Source organism: Malaclemys terrapin, chromosome 21, assembly GCF_027887155.1.
Source record: "Malaclemys terrapin pileata isolate rMalTer1 chromosome 21, rMalTer1.hap1, whole genome shotgun sequence".
In the NCBI taxonomy this organism is placed as follows: domain Eukaryota; kingdom Metazoa; phylum Chordata; order Testudines; family Emydidae; genus Malaclemys; species Malaclemys terrapin.
This window is the reverse complement of record NC_071525.1, coordinates 9,372,895-9,385,530: the sequence shown is the minus strand read 5'-3', so window position 1 is coordinate 9,385,530 and position 12,636 is coordinate 9,372,895. Positions and strand designations below refer to the sequence as shown.

General features: G+C 55.5%; 1 protein-coding gene across 2 annotated transcripts in view; it reads right to left on the bottom strand.

Moving 5' to 3' along the window:
• Positions 1-12,636, bottom strand: part of ARHGAP30 (Rho GTPase activating protein 30) — a 54,484-nt gene that overhangs the window by 37,750 nt on the left and 4,098 nt on the right. For both annotated transcript variants that reach the window (XM_054010941.1, XM_054010942.1), the window contains exon 2: positions 2,717-2,819. In XM_054010941.1, coding sequence (XP_053866916.1) covers positions 2,717-2,819 — 103 coding nt within the window. The remainder of the gene's footprint in view (positions 1-2,716; positions 2,820-12,636) is intronic.

Below are 12,636 nucleotides of genomic sequence, written 5' to 3'. Positions count from 1 at the left end.
CAGGAAGGATTGGCCCCTGGTTCCAGGGAAGCCACCCGGCTCTGCAACCATCTGAATCTTGCAGGGCGAAACCTACTGTATTGGCTAGGAAAGGGAACTATTCATAAGGGTAGGACCCAGGTCCCGTTTTATGATGTTTTGTATTGTAACCATCTGTTTCCAACACTGTCTCTTCTTTCTAGTGCAGGGGTGGGCAAACTACAGCCCGAGGGCCGCATCCGGCCCTCCAGATGTTTTAATCCATCCCTTGAGCTCCCGCCGGGGAGCGGGGTCAGGGACTTGCCCCGCTCCGCGCGGCTCCCGGAAGCAGCAGTATGTCCCGCCATCGCCGCTCCCATTGGCCTGGAGCCGCAGCCAATGAGAGCTGCAGGGGCGGTGCCTGCAGATGGGGCAGTGTGCAGAGCTGCCTGTCTGCGCCTCCGCGTAGTAGCCAGAGCAGGGAGGACATGCTGCTGTTTCTGGGAGCTGCTTGAGATAAACGCCGCCCAGAGCCTGCACCCCTGACTCCCTCCCAGGCCTCAACCCTCTCCCCCAGCCCTGATCCCCCTCCCGCCCTCCGAACCCCTCGGTCCCAGCCCGGAGCACCCTCCTGTTTCCCCAACCCCTCATCTCCAGCCCCATCCCAGAGCCCACACCCCCAAGCAGAGCCCGCAACCCCTCCCACATCCCAACCCCCAATTTTGTGAGCATTCACGGCCTGCCATATAATTTCCATACCCAGATGTGGCCCTTGGGCCAAAAAGTTTAACCAGCTCTGTTCTAGTGAAACCTCTGTTCTTTCTTAAATAAACCTGCTTTCGGTGTATTATAAGTGGGCACAAATGCTGTGTGTTATACAGGAGTGGTGATTTAAGGTAAAATTGGTATACCTGGGTGCACTGCTTCTTTGGGGGTAGAAGATCTGGGATTTGTGTGAGTATCATAGAATATCAGGGTTGGAAGGGATCTCAAGAGGTCATCTAGTCCAACCCCCTGCTCAAAGCAGGACCAATTCCCAACTAAATCATCCCAGCCAGGGCTTTGTAGCCAGTGTCGGGGGGGCTGGACATCACAGGGGGACCCGTCAAGCTGCCGATGCTTGAAGGGGACTCAGGGATTGGGGTGCACTCTTGTTAAGCTGCATAGCCTGGAGGAAAGCACTTGAGTGTCTGACGGCTGGTGGTGGTTAGAAAGCTAACCCCCAGCTACCGCTAGAGGCAGGGTGTAAGAAGGTGACTCACAGTCCAGGGGTACCCCAAGAACCATCACAGTACCCGAACTGCAATCACGCCCCAGGACTGCAGGCTAGCCCCACACTAGAGCTGGGTGAACATTTCTCAGCGGAGCCATCGTCTGTCAGAAATTGTAGTTTCATCCAAATCTAAACATTGTGTGGGAACGTGTCAATTTCAAGGACATTTTTGATGGGAAAAAGTCAAAACAAACCACGTCAGCTTCCTTGTTTCAGTAAGGAAAAAACGTTTCATGTCAAAATTCCCATTTCGCTTTGATTTTTAATTTATAGCAATATATTACTTTGTACCTATATTATACTTCATATCTAATATGATATTACAGGGCAGAGGTTTTCAAACTTTTTCCGTTTGTGGACTCCCTAAAAAAATTTCAAATGGCGGTGCGGACCCCTATGGAAATCTTAGACACAGTCTGCGGACCCCCAGGTATCCGCAGGCCACAGGTTGAAAACTACTGTTCTAGGGTGTTGACATTATCCGGAAGAAATAATGGTACCTGACTGAAACTCAACATTAGCAAAATGAAACGTTTCGCTGGCTCCAGATCGATTTTTGTTTTTAGAATTTTCATCTGAGGGAAATTTCAAAAATTTCAGCTTTTCCTTCCAATTCGGAAAAAAACCAATTTTGAACTGTCAGAATTTCCTGTGGAACAGAAATCCCAGTTCCCAGCCAGCTCTAATGATCTCTAAGGCCCTGCAATGTCCGGGACCTAGTTCTAACTGTGTTTTGTCCCCACAGTTCAGATCAGCTGGGAGGGCCTCTCAAATAACGCCCTAGATTTGCATTCTCAGAGGGGCTGTTTTAGCTTTGCAATCTGCTTCCTCCATAGCACTGCAGGAGTCTGAGTCTGTTTGACATTCAGAGCACAGGTTTGGCTCTTCCCCCAGGCTTTTGTCCTTCGGGGCAAATTTGAAGCTGATCTGTATTTCACTGCTGGATGTGAGTTTTCCAAGGTTGAGACGACCTGCTAGTGACGCGTGTTGTTTTATCAATTACTGTTCAGTGCCCAGAGGTGCGTGATGGGAGATTACAGAAAAGAAAAGAGCTCAGTACCTTTAAAAATTCCTAGCTTCATAGAGTTTAAGGCCATTAGATCATCTGGTCTGACCCCCTGTATTACACAGGCCAGAGTGTTTCACCCAATTACCTGTAACTGGGCCCAATACGTGTGTCTGACTATGGTGCATCTCCCAGAAAGGCAGCCTGGCTGGATTTCAAGACAACAAGAGATGGGGAATCCCCCACTTCACTCAGGAGTTTCAAACTGGCCCTTTTAGGCAGGTCCCGAGATGAGCATGTAGGAGCGTTGGGCACCCAGCTTTGAAAAGTTCGCCCACAGCTGTTAATGAAGGGCCCCTCAGAGCCACGTGTTGTGTCACAGAAGCCACGAGCGTGTCAGACACATGGGAAGCCCCTCCCCCCACACACATGTGCAAGTGTCCCCTCCAATCCGACGCATTTTCACCCCCAGTCCTTACCTCAGCTTCTGGATGTTTGAGGAGACCCCGGAGAGCCTGTAGATCCCATCCACAATGCCGTGCTGCTCGACGAACTCCGTGCAGCTCCTCAGTACCTGGGGGACTGGGGGGAGAGAGGAGAGTCAGCCGGAGCGCCGCAGCCCAATCCGGGGGGGGGGGGGGGGGGCTGACTAGAGCCACGACCACGAAATGGCCAGAGCCCCGAGTGACCCCCCCATCTTCTGTTCTGGAGCGGGGTGATGTCCCCCTTTCACCGCTCCGCCCCAGCGGAGACGCATGATGCCTTGCTCTCAAGTGGGCAGCTGGGGAGGAGTTTCCACCTCTCCGGGCCTTGGGGGTCAGCCACAGCCATCAGACCCACGCTGATCTCCCAAGGGAGGTTGGAGTCTCTAGAGGGGTGCAGTAACTGCAGGCAACCACCTGGAGGAGACCACTAACGTGGGGCTGTGGAGTTAATGAGGAACAGCTAATCCACTTTACATTCACACCTGACTTTACTCCAGATTAATTTTCCTGTGTAGACAAATTCCTGGCTGCAGGGGCTCTGAGAAGCAGCTGCCCAGGGCATCACAGCAAAAGGGCCCTGGCGAGGAGAGCCCCAGGGGCACTCACCAGTGAGCCGGGGCTGAGGAGTTTCTGCCCCCAGCTCCCTGAAAGGCAGACTCTGCTCCACCTCAGGCCTGTGCAGCAAGGGTTGGTGGCCTCCCCAGAATCCTTTGCTCTGACTGTCCTGAGCCCTCCTTGCAAAGGGTTCTGGGAAGCGTATGGAAAATAACCACCCCTGCCACACAGGAACCAGCAGACATGGGGGGCACCCTGCCGGATCAGGGAAGGGGGCAGGCTGTGGAGATGGCTGGCAGGGAGAGAGCGGCAAGTGTCCACGGTTCACCGCCCATTCCTGCGGTCCTCAGAGGCCAGACCTGGGAGCAGGGGGGAGGGTTCCCCAGGCACTGCACCTTGTTAAAGGGGTAGCACCTGTCACGCCTGAGCTCAGCCACCCTAGCGGGACCCGCCTGCCTCTGCCCGGGGCAGCCTCACAGCTCTCAGCTATGTACCGTCTCCCTGCTCCAACACCAGGGCTGCTCCTGGGTGTCTCATGGCCTCAGTGGAAACCCTCTGCTCCCCTGCTTCTGCGTCCTGCGCTGCATAGGTTGAAGTGTGTGTGAGAGAGAGACCATCGCCCCTGTTGGCTGGGATTAGAACAGCATGACTGCATATCCAGGCCTTACAAGGCTAAGGGAGACCAAAGCATGACACTAGCTACCCTGTGTGTGTGTGTGACCGTGACCAGTCACTTACTTGACCCCGTGCCTCAGTTTCCCATCTATGAAATGTCCATTTAGATTCTTTTGGGAGCTGTCACTTATATGTACGTGCAGCACCTAGCGCTGCAATTCAGTTGGGGCCTCTACCATAATAGAACTAACAAATTATAACAATGTACTCATTGCAATTACCATGGAAACGCATGGATTCTGTCTTGCTCTCTGCGTCACGTGCATGGCTGTACATAGGGTACAGATCCCTCCCTACCCCACAGATCCTGCTTATGGGACCTTTCAGTACAAGGCGTTAAGCGAAAAAGGAACAAATCTGCGTCTGCTGGCTTGGTCTCTGGTTGGGGAGGTTTGACTGGGTGGAGTCACCAGCCGATTTCATTTCTGCACACCACACAGGAAATGAAATGCACTCCCAGAATGCGGAGTGAAATCGCTGTGCTCAGCCAGCGTGTGTGTGTGTCCATGCAGGCAAAGGGGCTAGAGACACACAAAGGGTGAGACACCCTTTTAGTCAGAAGTTGTATTGACTCAGCTTAAACCCAGTTTCAAAACCCATTCTAGTTAAACTGATGCAAACTCATGTGTGGATGTTCTTGTATCAGTTTAAAACTGCTCATAGCAGTGTTGTGACTGTACCTTTACCAGCACAAGATACACCAATATGTCAGGTTTCAATCAATCTACAAGCAACCACACACAACTGGGCACTGATTCCAATGAACTGGCTAGCTAGCTGTCCCTGTCTCGTGATATTTGGTGTCTTAAAGCTCCAGCGGCTGGAGTCAGGGGATTGCATGAAGAGCTCAGCTTTCATGCAAAAATTCCTAGGTTCTAAGGCCTCACAGTTGCAGAGAAAAGCTGGAAAATGTGACCCCTGAAGTCAGCAAAGAAACAGAGCCCACACTGGATTATTTTTAAAAACACTGCATGATTTTGAAGCCGATCTCAAGTGGTTTTAGCGGCTGTGCTCCTGATTTTTCAACGCTTGCGGTAGGTGTCTACACTCAGACTGGAACCAAAAGAACTAGATCAGGTGTCATCCTCCCTTCTGGCTGTCTCAGTCCCAGCCTGCGTATGGAGACTCCCGGCTCGATTCTGAACATCTTATTTCCATTCAATTGAAGCTGATTTTTTACCGATTTTAGATGCTGGGGAGGGAGGGAGCAGTGCAGAGAACTGCAATCCAGGATCCTAGATCCAGACCCACTTGGGGGTCCCCATGATCCCACCCATCCCCCTGTTTAGGGTGGCAGTTGCAGGGGCACCTATACAAGAGATGTCTTCTGGGGGCCGAGCACTAGTCTCTTAGCGCAGGGGAGCGCTTCCCCACACCAGACCAATAGACTGCTTTGGTTTGTCCCAGAGGAGGGAGGGCTCTTCCCCCACTCACCCAAGCAGAGGGCTCTGTGGGGGGCACATAAAGACCCACACCCCTCCACCCTGTAGCAGAACCATGAAGGGGCTAACCCCCCCTCCAGTAGACACCCTAAACATCTCTCACCCGGTGCTCGCCCTAAATATCTCCCCCCGCCCATGCTCATCCTAAATTTTTCCTCCCCCTCCTGGTGCTCACCCTAAATTCCTCCTCCACCAGGTGCTCACCCTAAACTTCTGCCCCAGTGCCCACCCCAAATATTTCCCTCCAGCACCCAATTAAGGCAACCTGTGACCCCAGCCCCTGCACCTCTGCCCTGTCCTGTTTGGTTTGCAGTATCAGGAGCAACGTACACAAGGGATGGATTTGTGGGAGCCCTGCCCCGCTTTTCTCTCTGGACCGCCTTGGGCCTCCTGCTTCCACAGACCAATAGCCCCTGCCTTAAGCAAGTGGGGTCCATCCCTGAGAAGGGAGGACACGGTGCCTTTACTCTCAGAGGACTTTGGGGTGGGGCAGGCTGGAGATGTGACCCCAGCAGAGCCAAATGACTGCAGAGAGAGTCCCTGCTGTGGTTGTGTCATTAGGGGCCCCAAAGCAGCAGGTATCAGCATTAACCTGTTGAGATGCATGGGGCAGCACACACCCCTCAGAGCGATGGGCTTAGGCTCTCTGCAGACTCAGGCAGCATCGATGTAGCACTTACACCAGGTCACATTTTCAAGATTTTCTTTGCGGCCGTAAGGGCTAGAAACATCACCTTTTTGAAAGCAAGCACTGAGACTCTAGTGTTATCACATGCCTTTGGGAGCTGGGGCCCTAAACAGGGGCCTGTAGTGCTTATACCTTCATCAGGCCTTGGGTGAGAGACTAGATCTGGTTATTATATGACTGCAAACAGCTAAAGAGGACCCCTCTTTGGTACATGTAGCAGGAGCCTAGGCCATGCAGTTCTGAGTGACCATAACTGTGGCTGGCTGGCTACTACTGTATATACGGTATATACACCTGCCACCTTGCAGCTACGGCCTCTGCAAATGCCCACCTCCCACCAACTCTTCTGAGTGTGTCAGTGAGCTAAGAGGTCCTCCAGAGCGGGCGGAGCTAAAGCCCAGGCCCCCATGCGCTCCATCGCCCACAGCTGCGATTGCCACGCTGCGGCACGTCTGACCAGCCGCTCTGATGACTGAGCAGACCAACGCAACCAACACTTCATCACGTGCTGATTTCACAAGGCACATGCCAATGATCTAGACAATTAACAGATGCCATCTAATTATGGCCCTGCCATGGCTCTTTTCCTGCAATATTTCACTTCAGGAGCAGCATTGTACGAACACCAAGCAATCGCCTGCTACCATCGTCTCTGCAACAAGAGACAGAAAAGGGATCGCAGTCAATCGGGGCAGAGCGAGGCCTCTCACAACCTCTAGCACTCCCTGATCGCCTCTCTCTGGGCTCATCAGCTAAGAGGGTTGACCTCGTTAGCACACAAATAAGGGAAAACCCAAGGTACTGCAGGAAGTGGCGGCTGTGACTTATAGATGCATCCTTTTCTTGTTCTCATTACTGAACAACTCCCTGGCACGGTGCTAGGGGAACCATCCTCTGACTGAGGTCCTGGCCGCTTCTGTATGTTTGACATGCCATGGCCCTGTCACTTTTTATGCTCATGTCCTGCCCACATTTCAACTGGGAGAATGAACATTCTGGTCCCCCACATTCTCCCCCACTTTCAGTTGGGCACAGTATCCCCCCCCCTTAGAATCATAGAATATCAGGGTTGGAAGGGACTCAGGAGGTATCTAGTCCAACCTCCTGCTCAAAGCAGGACCAATTCCCAACTAAATCATCCCAGCCAGGGCTTTGTCAAGCCGGGCCTTAAAAACCTCTAAGGATGGAGATTCCACCACCTCCCTAGGTAACCCATTCCAGTGCTTCACCACCCTCCTAGTGAACTAGTGTTTCCTAATATCCAACCTAAACCTCCCCCACTGCAACTTGAGACCATTACTCCTTGTTCTGTCAATTCCAGACTGCCATGCAAGCATTGCCGTGCAGCTGTTCAACCTTCCACCCCAGAGGTGGCTGCATTTCTTCTTTGGGTGAAGCGCTACTTGTACAGAGTTAGGTCCAAACTATCCCAAGTGGCCTTTGACGCAGTTTCGGGGAGCCCAGCGTGAGACACAGAGGGTCTGGTTTCCAGAGGGGCTGCCAACCCACTGCCCCCATGTGGAGTTGTGGGTGCTCAGCGCCTCTGAAAATCACATCTCTCTGGTCTCACGTTGGATGCCCCAGAACTGACACCCCATCTCAGTGGCGGCTGCTTTTGAAAACGCTGGCCTTTGAGATCACTTGGGGCATGACAGTCTCTCTTCTTAGCTGCTTCCCACTGAGGAGTATGGAGCCATTCGAATCCCAGTGAGGGGTTGTAATTCACAGGCCAGGACCTGATTTGTCTCCTAGAACGCATTATATCCACGGGACGACTGGCCCTGTGCAACCGGACCTTCGACATTAACGGCCTAGAAGGAGCCCAGTTCCTGCTGTCGGAGGCAGACACCTCATAGCAACCCAATCGGAAATGTATCAGGCTCCATCTCAGAGCTAGTTAGGTTGTTTGCCCCCTGCTCTTTCCACCAGGAGGCTGGTCCATAACCCCCTCCGCCCGGTTCTCATTTCCAGCCTAAATTAATTCCAGGCCAGTTTATCCCCATTTGTTCTTGTGCCAACCGTGTCCTGTGGCTTTAATAGCTTTTCTCCTTCCCTGGTGTTTCCCCCCTGTGTATTTATAGACAGCAATCACATCCCTTCTCATAAACCAGCCGAGCCGGTTGAGTCTCCTCTTGTTATATCTCTGATCAACCTAGTTCCCTTCTCAGCACCTGGAATTTCCGAGGTCATCCAGGGACAGGAAACAGACACAGGTGGAGTATCAGGGGTTTCTGGGCACAGGTGAGCACCTTGGAGTGACGGCACATGGTGCCCTCCTAAGCTACCCCTGATCATATCACGACAAGTCAGTGACTCCTGACGTAGCCGACCTGCCCATTCGAGAAGCAGTTTAGCAACAAGACCGGCCTGACACCAAGAGGCAGAAACTCTCCTGCCTCCACCCGAGGCACAGGCTGCTGCTGACCATGTGTGTAGCTGGAGGACAGGATAACGCTCGCTGAGCATGGCTCCTGGCGCACCAGCCTCCACAGTAAAATGTGGTTCCTGCCCGACCAGGTGATTTCAGCTCAAGCAGCCTTCCTGGAAAGTGACTAACAGCTGCGGGCTCTGCCCTTGTGGGGACGGGGAAATTACTGGGAGGCGACTGCAGGGCGGACATGCACTGATTCCAGCACCCGCTCCCACTCAGGATCTCCGGCAGCTGGCTGGGTCTGTCACGGAGTCCAGAATCCCGCATCCCCTCCCTTCCACCCCCCTCAGCGCTGCCCAGCAACTCAGGAGCAGACCAGAGTTACTGCAACATTAGAGCCTTTGTTGCAACCTGATGATCACATCTGTGACCCGACCTGTGTGTGACCAGGCGCCTGGCTGTTAACCCCTGCCTCTTGCTGCTCACTTGCCAGGGGATGACGAGAGGCCAGAATAAGCAAATTTAGGAGCCTAAATCCAGATTTAGGAAGCCCACTATGACTAAGTAACACTTGGCGGCTCCAACAGCGATCAGGGCCCCCACACACATTGAAGAACAGCCCCTGCCCCAAAGAGCTTGCAGTTTGAATAGACAAAGCATGAGAGGGGAAACTGAGGCACAGAGAGGCCGTGATTTGCCCAAGGTTGCACAGCTGGTCAGAGGCAGAGCCGGGACTAGACCCCTGAAGTGTCCGAGTCTGGTGCCGCGTCCATTAGACCACGCTGCTTTTGTGGAGCTACATTGAAATCTGTGGAAGTTAGAAGCCTAAATATCTTTGAGGATCTGGGCCACTACAGGGAGAGATGCTGCAGGCAACCAATGAGGAGAGGGAGCGATAGGTGAAGCAGTCTGGCTTCCAGAGGTGCTGGGTGTAACCCACTGCACGGGGGTGGCAGGAAACCTGCTGGATCCACAGGGGCCTTGCGCAGGGGTTTCAACAGCACCCAGCGGCTCAGGAGAGCGGCTCGGGAATTACACAACAAATCGGTTTTTTCACCGAAAAATGCAGATTGGTCAAAACCCAAACTGGCTCACGGGCCAGGGTTGAGTCTCCCAACGGGAAGACACCTTGAGGAAAGCAGCCCTGAAATGGCCAGCCGGGGCTGACATTTTCAAAACGCACCAGACCAGTTTTCTGTCTCAAAGCGACCCTTTGGTTTGAAATTTACGCTAATATGACCAAAAAAAAAAGTTGAAATCCAAACGAAATGTTTCCTCTGACCCCACAGGAAGAAATTCGCTTTTTTCACTGAGGAGGATTTCCAAGATTTCGATTTTCCATCCCAGTTCAAGAGGGGGAAACATTTCAAAATCACCAGAGTATTTGTGAGATGGGAAACTTGTTCTGCTAGGGAGCCCCTGTCCTCTGGCCTTTTCAGCTGCACAGGCCCAGCTGGCAGCCCTGGAGGGGCCTGGCGCAAGTCCCGCTGAGATGATGGTCATTAAAAGAGCTTTCACAGCTCCCAGCTTACAAATTGAATCCTTTACCTAACTGCCTGCGGGCTCCTGGCTTTGCCAATGTCAGCTTTAGACACCCCGTGCCTCAGTTTCCCCATCTGTAAAATGGACATAGCCCTAATCACCCCCTTTTAAATGGGCCTGAATTCCTCAGGCAAGAGGCACTGGGATATAACTGGAAGTCAGCATGGTTCTAGCACAGGTGTGGCTGCGGGTGACAAGACTTCCCAGCATGCAATGCTTTAGTCAGCTTGAAGCAGCCGGCCGCAAGCAATGCATGTTGGGATACCTACCACTCGACCAGCTGCAGCTCAGCATTGGGTGATGCCAGTCTGCTCCACGTCTCATGAACACCTGTGGGTGTTGCTCTCGGGTGTGGGACAGGGCCCTGTAGAGCACCCCCTGTGGTAGCCCCGGGTCCCTCAGCGTGTTTACTAAGCACTTCCACTAGGACCTTGCTTGCATTTCCTTCGGCAGCACCCGCGGTTGCTCAATCTGCAGTGATGCAAGTGCCCTTGTCAGCGAGAGCCCAGCAACTGCAAAACAATCAGCATGTTTCACGCCTCCACCCCCCTCTTGCTGTGCATCGAGCTGCCTGTTCTGCCCAGTGGCAGGGCCTGGCACCCGCTACAAAGAGTAACTTCCTGTGTGTAACGTGTGAGCCTCCTCCACATCCCCACTCTGGTGCCACCTCTGTCAGAAACGACCCTGAGAACCAGGGGGTGGGGCAAGGACACTGCAGGGACGGCTCTATCCCTGTGGGGGTGCCAGGGGCACTGCAGGGAGGGCTCTATCCCTGTGGGGGTGCCAGGGGCACTGCAGGGAGGGCTCTATCCCCGTGGGGGTGCCAGGGGCACTGCAGGGAGGGCTCTATCCCTGTGGGGTGCCAGGGGCATTGCAGGGAGTTCTCTATCCCCGTGGGGTGCCCGGGGCACTGCAGGGAGGGCTCTATCCCTGTGGGGGTGCCAGGGGCACTGCAGGGAGGGCTCTATCCCTGTGGGGGTGCCAGGGGCACTGCAGGGAGGGCTATATCCCCGTGGGGGTGCCAGGGGCATTGCAGGGAGGGCTCTATCCCCGTGGGGGTGCCAGGGGAACTGCAGGGAGTTCTCTATCCCCGTGGATGCCAGGGGCACTGCAGGGAGGGCTCTATCCCTGTGGGGTGCCAGGGGCACTGCAGGGAGGGATCTATCCCCGTGGGGGTGCCAGGGGCACTGCAGGGAGGGCTCTATCCCTGTGGGGGTGCCAGGGGCATTGCAGGGAGGGCTCTATCCCTGTGGGGTGCCAGGGGCATTGCAGGGAGTTCTCTATCCCCGTGGATGCCAGGGGCACTGCAGGGAGGGCTCTATCCCCGTGGGGTGCCCGGGGCACTGCAGGGAGGGCTCTATCCCTGTGGGGGTGCCAGGGGCACTGCAGGGAGGGCTCTATCCCTGTGGGGGTGCCAGGGGCACTGCAGGGAGGGCTATATCCCCGTGGGGGTGCCAGGGGTATTGCAGGGAGGGCTCTATCCCCGTGGGGGTGCCAGGGGCACTGCAGGGAGTTCTCTATCCCCGTGGATGCCAGGGGCACTGCAGGGAGGGCTCTATCCCTGTGGGGTGCCAGGGGCACTGCAGGGAGGGCTCTATCCCTGTGGGGTGCCAGGGGCGCTGCGGGGAGGGCTCCGTCCCCATGGGTGCCAGGGGCACTTTAGTGAGGGCTCTATCCCCGTGGGGGTGCCAGAGGCACTGCAGGGAGGGTTCTATACCCGTGTGGTGCCAGGGGCACTTTAGTGAGGGCTCTATCCCCGTGGGGGTGCCAGGGACACTGCAGGGAGGGCTCTATCCCCGTGGGTGCCAGGGGCACTGTAGGGAGGGCTCTATCCCCGTGGGTGCCGGGGGCACTGCAGGGAGGGCTCTATCCCCGTAGGGGTGCCAGAGGCACTGCAGGGAGGGCTCTATCCCCGTGGGGGTGCCAGGGACACTGCAGTGAGGGCTCTATCCCCGTGGGTGTCAGGGGCACTGCAGGGAGGGCTCTATCCCCGTGAGTGCCAGGGGCACTGTAGTGAGGGCTCCGTCCCCATGGGTGCCTGGGGCACTGCAGGGAGGGCTCTATCCCCGTGGGGTGCCAGGGGCACTGCAGGGAGGGCTCTATCCCCATGGGGGTGCCAGGGGCACTGTAGGGAGGGCTCTATCCCCGTGGGGATGCCAGGGGCACTGCAGGGAGGGCTCTATCCCCGTGGTCCCCAGGGGCCCTGTAGGGAGGGCTCTATCCCCGTGGGGGTGCCACGGGGACTGCAGGGAGGGCTCTTTCCCCTTGGGTGCTAGGGGCACTGCAGTGAGGGCTCTATACCCGTAGGTGCCAGGGGCACTGCAGGGAGGGCTCTATCCCCGTGGAGGTGCCAGGGGCACTGTGGGGAGGGCTCTATCCCCGTGGGTGCCAGGGGCACTGCAGGGAGGGCTCTATCCCCTTGGGTGCCAGGGGCACTGCAGGGAGGGCTCTATCCCCGTGGGTGCTAGGGGCACTGCAGTGAGGGCTCTATACCCGTAGGTGCCAGGGGCACTGCAGGGAGGGCTCTATCCCCGTGGAGGTGCCAGGGGCACTGCAGGGAGGGCTCTATCCCCGTGGAGGTGCCAGGGGCACTGCGGGGAGGGCTCTATCCCCGTGGGTGCCAGGGGCACTGCAGGGAGGG